The following is a 12,035-nucleotide window of genomic DNA, read 5'->3' on the forward strand; positions in this document are numbered from 1 at the left end:
CGGCATGCATTTTCTTAGATGATGTGGAATTGTTGTTCCCCTCAAGTTTGTTTTTGTTTTGCTATTTAAAAAGGTAGACTACCTAAATGTTTTCTTGTGATGTTTTTTTGCGTCTTCTATGACAATGATTTCTTCCTCCTCCCACTTCTTTTACTTTATGTTTAAGATTTTTTGTGTGGAAATTGAACGAGGGATGTATGGAATTTGAAACAAATATATTTTCCTTCTATGTTTTCCAAATGTTTGAAAAAAACTACAGACATTACAATTATGTCACTTTTTTATATATGTATATATTGACAGTATATCCAAGCCTCCAAGTAGCCATGTCAGCCATAAAGCCTAGGCCTTGAGCTTACCTACAAGTTGGATAGCAAATGTAGTGTTTTCCAAGCTGGAATCTTCGCGATTTGGAGGAAGGCAGCGGAATTGATAAAAAGTCTGTGAACAGAACCGGTGATTATCTTTGACTATAGTTAGTCGGCTCTTAAAGCCCACAAATCCTGTAATATCAAGTCTGACATCGTCCTCGAATGTAGATCAGTTTTGGAAACTCTGATCTACAGATACCTGATCCTGGTACCCAACACAGCTATCAGCTGTTTTGGAATTTTGAGGAGTTCTTCGAGGAACGAGCCAATGAACTTTGGCACAACGAACCTAGGTGCAATACGTCAAGGTCTATCTGGCAGACTCTGTCAGTCAAAAGAACAAACTCACTGTTGAACCTGAGATAAGCTGAAATTAGACTAATGACAGGAGTTATTGATATATCAGGACCTTTACCAGTAAGTTGGACCGTGATGTTACTGATTACTGCAGACTCTGTGATGACGAGGACGACACGAATACAATTGAGCATCTGCTGTGTCGTTGTCCAGTCCTGGCCTACATACGGCACAAATTAGTGGGTTCTCACTTTCCACCGCGTCTAAGTTTTTTTTTCAACTATGGAACCGGCTTTAATCTACAGCATCATCAGAAACCTCAAGTGGTTGGGAAAGTGCAACCTTAGCACGTAATATGTTTTTTGTCTAAAATGTATACACTAGTTAATACCTACCTCCTCTTACTTCCTTATTAGCTTCTTGTCTTCTCTATTCCCTTTCTCTCCTACAAATCTCTCCATATCTTTCATGGATGATCACAATGAACCGGGTGGTCTCCGAGTGCTTCAGTCACATTAGTGACTGCACATCCTCAAACCTAACCTAAGTAGCCATGCCATTTGAGGGCACATTTATTTATTATGAAATAAAAATTGTTCGCAATAGCTCAAAACTGTTTCACACAACATTTTTCCATATATATGTCGAGGATGAACAAAACATAACCTGCAATACCACCTATAATTGTTGATGTTTGCACAAAGAAAACTATGGGTTTGGCTGCATTTTTCTATTTATTTAGAAGACGATGGCACCGGTCTATAGTATCCATTCAATATTCATCTAAATTTTTGGACACTATAAAAGTCCTAATTATAGGCACTATTCGAACGGGAACTTCAGAAGAACTTTTATGAATTAAGAGGCAGATGTCTCACGCTTAATAGGAATGACAATTGAATGACATTTTACCAAACTTATTGAACCAAACCCCGCGATGTGTTCTATTTTCATGATCTAATATCCCCATCCATTCTCCTATTTGTATTAACTGAGCTAGGCTCTCTCTCTCGTCGCTGCATTTATTGCCTTGTGCTTGTTTCTTTTCTATTAACCATTGTTGCAAGGCATCCCGAGTAGGTCTTGTGGGCATAACTTTACTGATGCATGATTGTGTCTTAGATTTTTTACAAAATTTATTACTACAGCTGCCGCCTGCATGCCACTAATATCAGCAGCAGTGTTGGGTGGAGTGCTCATGGTATGGGTGATGCATGGTGGAAGAGGATGTGTAGGGGGTTCGGGCAATATCTTTGTTCACTTTTTATGCATAGGAGATCCAGTAGGGTCCCCGCCAGCCTACAACTGCTATCTCTGTGACTATCTATCTGTCTGTATGTCTAATGGCGAAGGTGCTCTTGTCGATTGGCATTAGTTTGAATTTGTTTCAGTTTTGTTTAGCCGGTTATGTTTACCGGTCGTGTGTCGTCTACCGCTGTTGTCGTTTCTTCTTTAAACAATTTAATTGAATTACATTGAAAAATATTGACGTTATTTGTGTTTAATTTGTTAAAACTGTTTTTGTTTTATTTGTTTATAATTATAAAAAAATGATAATAAGCCGCGTAAATATATAAAATTGGGTTTGGTTGCATTTTGATTAATTTTTCGTTTGTTGATCCTTTTCCGCGATCCTTTTGATTTGTGTTTTTGAAAAATATGTGAATACTTAGCATATCATCTAGAATATGAAAAATCAATACCCGATCAGCATTCAGTTAAATTATTCGAATAACCATCAATAAACAGACACTAATCATCTAGATTTTCTAAACAAATGCCTAACCAAAAATATTTTTGACACCAAAACATTTAAAGAAAAAACAACGAAAATAAGATTAAAGACTTATTCGTCTCCCAAAAAAAAAAAAAAACACACAAACAAACACACACACAAAACTAAATTTTGACTGAGACTAGACATAGTTGTTGCAACAGAAACAACAACAACAGTAGTAGCATCCAAATGACACCCCTCATTAGAAATATCAACAACACCAAGAATACAAATGATGGCGTTTCTTCAATGAGATCAAGAGCAAATTTTTAAACAACAACAACCAACCAAACAATTGAAATAAATATAACAAAAAACCTAATTTATCCCGGCATTGGTGTGAGATAGAGTAGAGTATGGGGAGAATTTGTTTTGGGATGCATTCATTCATTTGTAGAGAAGAGTATTCGAGGAGGTTGATGGCAAAACACAAAAACAAAAAGTGATCATATATTAACTCCTTGTTTTTGTTTCCCATCCACCCTCACAATTCCCTGCTTGTTCGTTCGTTCATCTCTCCCCCAAATAGGAGGAAAAACATATGGTTGAGTAAATTGAAATGGGTGTGAGTAGCAGTGTGGCAAGAGCGAGCGCCTCATGCATGCAACTACAGAGCAAAAAAATAAAAAAGAAAAAATTTAAAACACTTGAAAAAGAGGGAAAAGTCACAAAAAAATTGTCTGAAAACCAAATGAAAAGCAACCAAAAAATATCGATTCAAATGTGAATTTCAAACGCCCGAGAAACGTGTGTTCGTACGATACGGCGGTTGATCGGCAAACAGAAATAGCAAACTTAATAGTTTAAAACCATAGCATAATTAAGCAACATTATAAAGAGTAGGAAATATATAAATTTTCCCAGAAAAGAAAATGTATTAATTTGGAAATTGAAAAAAGGAAAATATTTAATTGTCATTGTGCGTAAAAAAATTAGGTGTTCTCGTCGTCGATTTGATTTGAGAAGATCACGGTCATTTATTAATAAAGTAGCATTATCAATAAAAACAACAAATGATATATGAATGCTTTCGTGTATTTGTGTGTGAAGCATAGCAAAAATTACGTGATATTTTTGTTCTTAGGAAAAAAAAGTGAAATTGATTTTTCCAAACTTAGAAAAAAATCAATAAAATAAGAAAAGCCATTCAAGCATAAAGCGAAAGACAGACTTCAGGAGGCCACAAACCAACCAACCTCCACACACCCTAAACTATGGAATTCATTTCGAATTTAATCAAACGACCAGTGAGTTTAGTCAGCGGTGGTGGTGAAGTCACGGATAAACCACAAGAATCGACATCGAGGCCAACAACAATTGGCAGCTTTGAAAATGCAGAAAGTCTTCAAAAGGAATTGAATTCCGCTAATCAGCCAAAGGAAAATCAACAAGAAAATTGTGAAAATATTGAAAATAAACCAAGACCCAATTCCACATCACGTCCAACAACAATAGGAAGTTTCGAAAATATCGAAATCCTTCAAAAGGATTTGAATTCATTAGCCAAAGAAGTTGAGCAAATGGAAAATATCGATTTCCTTCAAAAGGATATGACTTCCATGGTAAAGGAGGGAGTTCAACAAATGGAAAATTTAGAAATCCTTCAAAAGGATTTAAGAATTACTCATTCAACAGGTGTTGGTGAAATTGTAAATATGCAGCAAAATACCAAACCCAATGAGAGTGTGGAAAATCCTGAAATACTTCCAAAAATTAATATTGAAGTAAAATCCATTAATACGGCAAATAAAAATAAGAGTCCTAATAACGGCGATGACAAACAACAACAGAATGTGAGTTCTACTGACTTGAAACCAAATCGAAATGTTGAAGATCAAAACCATAATATCTGTGATGAGAACCAAGTAAAACAAAATGATATTTTCTCTAAGAATGTTATAGAAGAATCTTCTACCGATTTAAAAACTGATGTCGTTCAAGATCCTAATGATAATAAAGATAAAAAGAATAGCAGTATTGAAAATCAAGAATCTTTAAATAAGGATATTTCAGAGGAAATCCCTTTGGAAACAAATACAGAATCAAATAAACTAAGCGATTCCGAAAATTGTAATCCTAACATTCAGGATTCTCAACATTTTGGTGATACATGTTTGAAGAACAGTGATAAAAGGGAGGAAGGAATTACGGAGGAAAATGTTCAGGATACCAATGAACGCGTTTCGAAAAATCAACTAAATTCAGAAGATAATCGGGAAAAAGTTGCGGAAATTGAATCGCACATTAAAAACTCAAATAACGAATCTGAAAATGGTAAGGTGCTTGACAGGCAGGCGGAACTATTTCAAGCTCAAAACTCATCTTACAAACAAGAAGAAGACAATAAATCCGAAGATTTAAAAAATATACAAGAACTACAATCGCATCCCAAACAAGACAATGTTGAGATACAAAACCAGCTTCAAAATCAAAATAATGGAGCTCAACAAAAGCAATCTGAAGAAACTTCACAAATATCTGCAGAAAGTCACAACTTGGAATTACAAATAAAACCAGAAGAACATCAGGAACAAGCAGCAGAGCCTCAAGAATACATTAACGATCAGAATCAACAAACAAATGACAATTCCTCCAATAGAATTTCTCAAACTCCTAAGGAAGATAATTTGGCAGATAATGTTACTCAAATCACTCAGGATGTTAATACTCAGCAAGAACAAACTCAAATTCAACAAAAAACTGGAAACCAAGAAGAAAATGTTACAACACATTTACAGAAACACATTGAGGGACAAGAACCAAAAATGCATAATCCAGATAATTTAGAGGATAGTCAAACTAATTTAGTGGATTCTCCAAATGCCAATAACCAAGCAAAGACTACTGAAACTTCTTCAAATATTGAGGATAATAATAAGAAATCCTTTGAATCAAATAATTTGGAAGGTCTTCAAAATAGTATTCCAAAAATTCCCTCCGATAATCAAACTCAGGATTCTCAGAATATTCCTAGAGAAAACACAGATCTTCAAAGTGTTGACGAACAATTACCAAAATGTCAAGAAGAAATTACTTTAGAACATCAGCAAATTATTAATGAAAGTAATCCTCCAACATTGCAACAACAAATTCCTTTAGAATTTCGGCAGAATATTGAACCACCAAGTCCATCACCAGAACCACAGCTGCACAACCGTCCTTTATCATCCATGACCTCTTCGTTAAATGGCAATATCACTGATTTTATTGGTGTTCCCGAGGAAGTACTTAAAGAATTCGATGAAGAGTATTTGCCTCCACCACCACCGCCATTACTTTTACCGCCCGATGATGATAACATCATGCATTCACAGACTCCGTCCCCACCGCCACCTCCACCAGTTCTTACCTCATCAATGACAGCCTCACAGACCATCGATGAACTTTTATCGGAAATAACAGATAATCTTACTTTGGCGGGTATTAACGATGAGGTTTTGGCCATTGCATCGCCTCACCAAAAATCTGAGGTAAATTTATTTTAACAGAAAAAATTCATTACCCTTCTCCCCGAATTTACTTGGTTCTTCTATGTAAAATAGTGTGCAAAAAAGAGACATTTTGTTGGGTGTGCGTCCACTTTTTTTGGTGTGAAAATGCTTGGACGTTGGCCTATTGACCATGGTTTTTTTATGCCCCGCCAGCCATTTACGCCTCATTTTGTATTTTATTTTGCGGTTGGTTGTGTATTCTTTTCTAATTGTCATTGTTCTTATTTTTTGTGTGTCGTCGTCATTATTGTCTCTCTTCGAAAGTGTTTTCATTAAAAGCCATTTGTCACTTTCAATTAAATTAAACAGAAATATGCAAATTTTCATTTCAGCTTTTTCATTTGTTTGTGATTTTGTTTTTCTATTCTATTTTGGCCTCATTTTTCATCTGATAAAACAATATTTATATAATATATATTTTATCTGGTCTTAATATGTCAAAATAAGACTGATGAAAATACTTATTAGGAAAAGAAAAGTGTTCAAGTTTAGATTAATGATTAAGTCCAGCAAAATACTTTTTTTTTTATTTACAAAAATTTGTTTCATTTACAGTAATAATGAAAATTTATTTCTCATATATCTACAAGTATTCCCGATGTAGTTCTATTATATTATATTATAATTTTTCGAGACTGCATTCAGCAGTTTTACTTTTTTCTAGTCACTCAAATATTCTAATTTCTCTTTCCTCTTTCTCCATTCATAAAGCACCACACAAATAAAATTAATTTTTTAAATGCTTTTCTAAATCAAATTCCCTCTGTAATTTAATTAGAAAACAAAACAAAGTTTAAAAACATTCGTCGCCACAATATGTTGTACTGCACTATAGAACCAGAACAAAAATGAAAACATTATGGCTAATGTGGGCGAACAGCAACAGAATAACAGCAGCTGCTGGCTGGCTGGCTGGCTGACTGGTGCATAGACTGTCGTGGCTGCCTTATTTGATTTTTTGTTTTTCATATTAATGTTGTTAAATAACACAATGACCTCTACTCTCTCGTGGACAGGCATGAACTCTTTCTCTATCCTTGATACGTGGCATAACTTAATTATACATCAAGGTACCATAGCGGCAACTGACCTCTTCCGGTATGTTAGCAGCATCAGCATGGTCCATTATAAAGAAATGTAAACAAATCAAAAGTTTTTTTTAATTTAAAACAAATAAAAAAGTTTATAGGAAAAAAGGAGCGGAACGTTGGAATGTTTGTTAGCAACACATTATAAGAAACCAAATCTATAATATAAATAATACCGTAATTTGTATAGAAATATATGTGTTCTTCAAACCAGATATTAAGAGTGATATTTTTAAAAATATTTATCTAAATACAATTTCCTGATAAAATAAAACAAATATATAGGGAATCACTTACATATGCAGATAAATATATATGGCACCATAATATATAACGTCTAGATTAACAAAAATAAATGTGTGGCAAATTTTTTTTTAAGTTCACAATGTGTTCAAGATCGTCGAGATCTGCTTTATCAATGACTAGCATATGCCCGCAACTTCGTTAGCGAATGTGAGAATTATTTAAAAACCAATAACGATCATAATTAAAATTTTAGTATGTTCTCTTATAGTACGTATTTCCAAAGTACCTCCATATATCACCAATTCTGGCCGCGACAGCAATCTAGCTCTATACGAAATTTGGTATAATTTATTACCCTTTGTACTCTTGTAATATTTATTTCGAAAAAAAATCCAAATTTCAAATATAGGTTCACCCAAATATAAATTTAGTACCAGTTACTAATTTTTTTTTCTAAATACAAATTGTACCAAATTTAATGCTATTTTGTACACATTAGAAGACATGTCCAAAACTTCCTACCTACCCCAATTTAACATCCCTACAGCGACGCTAACTCCAAATGTCAAGATTCTACCTTTATCGGTCCACCCAAATACACATTTGGTGTTATTTAGTACACATTAATACAAATTTCCAAAATTTCCTACATACCCCAATTCCATACCCCAACAATGATCCTAACTCCAACTTTCAGAATCTCAGCTCTATAAGTTTACCCAAAATTCAAATTGTACCAAATTCAGTACAATTTAGTACCCATAAGTAGGAATTTCCACAACTACATCCATACCTCAATCCTACACTTCAACAGTAACTCTATTCCCAAATTTCAGCGTTCCAGCTCTATCAGTTCACCCACATCCACATTTGGTACCATTTTGTACACATTAGTACGAATTTCCAAAACTTTCTACACACCCCCATCCTACACCCCAACGGTGATCCCAACATCAAATTTCAAGATTCCAGTTCTATTGGTTCACCCAAAATTTAAATTGTACCAAATTTAGTACACGTTAGTACGAATTTCCAAAACATTCTACAAAGTCCAATTCTACACCCCAACAGTAATCCTAACGTCAAATTTAAAGATTCCAGCTTAATAGGATCACAAAAATCCACATTTGTACCATTACTACAAGATTCCAAAACTTCACTCAAAATTTATATTGTACCAAATTTAGTTCACATTAGTAGGAATTTCCAAAACTTCATAAATAACTCAATTCTATCCCCCTAACAATGATCCTAATTCCAGCTCTATTGGTTGACCCAAATCAAAATTTGCAACCATATAATAGTACACATTAGAACCAATTTTCCAATTTTTCTACATACACCAAAATCATACACCCCAATAATGATCCTCACTCCAAATTTCAGGATCCCAGCTATATCGTTTCACCCAAAATGTCTTTATTCCAATTTTAAAAAAATTGTTTCTTTTGAAAGGTGTGGAAACCTATTCAACCAACAATGACCTCAAATGTCCGCATTATTCATAACGGCAACACAAAACATGTGCAATAAATTTCAACGTCACATATAATTAACAACATGTAGTAGAGCGCATTTCAAATTATTATTTTAAATTTTATTTGGCCAATGCACATTTTGCCTATGAGAGATTTTGTCATCTAATTTTATTCTGATTGCATGACGTGATCAGAGATAAACCCTTTTTCATCTTCATTCCCATGGCTTATTAGCCAGATGAGCAGAACAAACCGTTGAGTATATGTTGTTTTTTTCTTTTATTTTTGTGAAATATGGTTTATTTTATTTTGTTTATGCCATTTCTAGTTTGTCATGTTTGCGAAATTAAAAAATAAATTTAAAGAAAAAATAATTTGTTTAATAATATGTAACTGTGGCGTTGTGCATATTCCTCGGGGGGTACATGTAGACGCCTTATTTACGTGCCATAAAGATTTTCTTGTAAAAAGTTCGTTTGCATGGCACATTGCAGTCGGGAGGGGCCGTTTTCCATTTTCATTTGTGAAAATGATTTTGTTGTTGTTTGAAAAAAGATTTTCTTTTGCCAGACGGTGGGTGAACTACTAAACATGCAAGCATATCTGAACATGACATTGATTTTGAATATATTAAAAAAACAAGCCGATCCAACCCCGCCGACACATGCAAACCTAAGGTGAAGAGATTCACAAGAGAAATATTTGAAAAGGATTTTTTTTATTTGTTGAGTTTTTAAAAAAATCACGAAATGCTGCCAAAACCAATATCTAGCATAAAAATAATTTTCAATATAGTTACGTATTTATTTTTTGATTCGTTGTGCATTGAGTTTTAATTATAATTTACCATTGATTTCCCCTCTTGTATTTACAGCACAGTCCCTTGTCTTCAAAGACCTCACTGAACAATTCAAAGTCCACACCAAAAACTCCCACCAACAATGGAGTCCAACAACAGACAGCTGCCGGTACAGCTGCTGCTGCTTCGCCTGCCGTCTTTGAGGCAAATTCTACTTTACATAAATTTCATGTCGATCCAGAATTGGCAACTGGTCTATTCGATGACCACCACCAACAACATCAACCGACTGCTGAAACTGCAACAGAATTGCAAAATACATCAAGCGTCGCCAATAAGTCATCAAATAAGTTTGTGGGTAAGTTGTTTTGAGTGGCATTTATTTTTAATTTTTGTTCAACAAAAATATAATTGTTTTCAACAGGTCTAACAGAATTCGATGAAGCTAAAATTCCCGAATTACCAGGAGATTTAAATCCCAATATTGAAGGTAAGTGAATTGAATTGAATTCGATATTGTAGCTCATGTACTTGTTACTAATCATGAAGGGGAGGGGTGTGCTGTAAATGAATTTCAAATCATATCTAAATAAAATCATTAGCTAACCAAATTCAAATAATATCTTCGGTGTGTCTGTAAAAAATGTAACTATATATTGGGTAATTAACATTCAGTAGTGACCCTATTGGGATTTCTTTAGTCGCCATATTTAATACATAAAATTAGTAATTAATCAAAATAGTTTTACTTAACGTTTAATGAACGTTTCGAAATGAATTATTCACAAAATAAACAAATTCTGTTTTTGCAAAATAGTCAGGCTGAATCGCAGTTTGTTGTTTTTATAAAAAACAACTATTTATTAGTGGGGAATTTATGACATTGTTTGCCGAGGGGTAAGGCAGGTAAGCCTATAGTTTCGGATCACGCCACTGATCCTCATCAGTTCCCTTAGTTTTTTGTTGGGATATTCTCCCCAGAAGCTATTGCTTCTATACAAAAAACCTTTCAAACCCAAATGTCTCTTGTAACAAAGCGAAGTACTTAGCTGACCAACGACATAAACTGTATGAGAATTTCGCTGGAGCCTCACTTCGAGGTTAACAAGGCATTTACAAACAATTCCATACCTTTTCCACTGTTGTGTGTTGTCACATCGCGACAAATGCACACAACGACTTTGTTGGTGTTGCTAGTATACAGCAACAAACCAAACAGTTTAACCGTGCCTGCGTCTACAACTTCAGTAGTGTTGGCGGTTTATTTGGGATACCATTTGTATTTTGTTTTTGCAAAATAGTCAGGCTGAATCCCAGTTTGTTGTTTTTATAAAAGGTATGGAATTGTTTGTAAATGCCTTGTTAACCTCGAAGTAAGGCTAAAGCGAAATTCTCATACAGTTTATGTCGTTGGTCAGCTAAGTACTTCGCTTTGTTACAAGAGACATTTGGGTTTGAAAGGTTTTTTGTATAGAAGCAATAGCTTCTGGGGAAAATATCCCAACAAAAAACTAAGGGAACTGATGAGGATCAGTGGCGTGATCCGAAACTATAGTCTTCCCTGCCTTACCCCCTCGGCAAACAATGCCATGCATTCCCCACTAATAAATAGTTGTTTTTTATAAAAACAAATTCTCTAAAAGGTTTGTGCGTATTTCATATTAGTCCTTTGCTTGTCAAAAGCTTCCCTTGCAAATTCTTTATCAATTGTCGTGCTAAAAGTTTTGACTGATATGTTTTTGAGATACTTGTCAACTGGTTTATTTTTATGTCATATTTATATATAAAACCAAAGAGTATATGCTCTCTAAAGTGCTAACTTTTGAAAGTTTAACAAGTATTAGGTATAGTAAGTACACACAAAAATTGTGTAAATAAATTTACGATTATTACATATTCGATTACGACTTATTCTGTTTGAGGATTACTCTTTCATATATCATTATCCCTTAATATCCTCAATTTCACGTTGTTGAAGACGAAACGGTTTCAAAATGCTTTACATTTTTTCACTTGACAAATCGAAGAAGGTTATATATCTTCAGGTTGATTGTTCCATAAAAATATATAATCGTCAGTATTTTTTTACATTTGTTATTGGGAATATTTCACAATTTTAATAATCTCTTTTCAAAAAGCTTTATATGTTGCTCTGCTGCTTTAAGCACATCGTAAATATATCTATTGGTATCATAAAAAAAAAACTTTGCATAGTCTTGCACATGGCTCAACTACCACTTAAGCATGATTAGTAATTGGTACAAAATTTAAACATAGCAGCAAAATGCTTATTTGATTTTTATGCCTTCTTTCCATAGAACAATACAATGTAACTTTCGAAGAATGTTTTATACCAACATTAACAGCAAAGCTGAGTGCAAAAGGTATCAAATTGTCTTTGTCCCACTTTTCCCATATTGCAAACTAATTTATCGAAATATTTACAAATAAACATTACCCTCCTCCATATAGAACTGCCAGTAGAAAA

At 34.0% G+C, this 12,035-nt stretch overlaps 1 protein-coding gene and 1 long non-coding RNA gene across 2 annotated transcripts; both read left to right on the plus strand.

Moving 5' to 3' along the window:
- Positions 1-3,659: 3,659 nt before the first annotated feature.
- LOC133329820 (homeobox protein 2-like) lies at positions 3,660-9,813 on the plus strand. The gene is made up of 3 exons (XM_061538284.1): positions 3,660-5,915; positions 9,623-9,735; positions 9,789-9,813. Exons 1-3 carry the CDS (start codon positions 3,660-3,662, stop codon positions 9,811-9,813), a joined length of 2,394 nt encoding a protein of 797 aa, XP_061394268.1.
- Positions 9,814-9,876: 63 nt separating this feature from the next.
- Positions 9,877-11,931, plus strand: LOC133329826 (uncharacterized). The gene is made up of 3 exons (XR_009754324.1): positions 9,877-9,905; positions 9,972-10,037; positions 11,866-11,931. It is a non-coding gene; the product is annotated as an uncharacterized LOC133329826 (long non-coding RNA).
- Positions 11,932-12,035: the final 104 nt, after the last annotated feature.

The sequence above is a fragment of the Musca vetustissima genome, unplaced genomic scaffold (assembly GCF_032173495.1).
Source record: "Musca vetustissima isolate MV318-11 ecotype Yass unplaced genomic scaffold, APGP_CSIRO_Mvet_v1 utg8130, whole genome shotgun sequence".
NCBI lineage: Eukaryota > Metazoa > Arthropoda > Insecta > Diptera > Muscidae > Musca > Musca vetustissima.

Bases quoted from the DNA above. Each gene is read 5' to 3' on its own strand.
- LOC133329820 (XM_061538284.1), top strand. From the start codon at position 3,660: ATGGAATTCATTTCGAATTTAATCAAACGACCAGTGAGTTTAGTCAGC. The intron at 5,916-9,622 runs GTAAATTTATTT...TTGTATTTACAG, and splicing joins CGCCTCACCAAAAATCTGAG to CACAGTCCCTTGTCTTCAAA. The intron at 9,736-9,788 runs GCCTGCCGTCTT...ATGTCGATCCAG, and splicing joins GGTACAGCTGCTGCTGCTTC to AATTGGCAACTGGTCTATTC.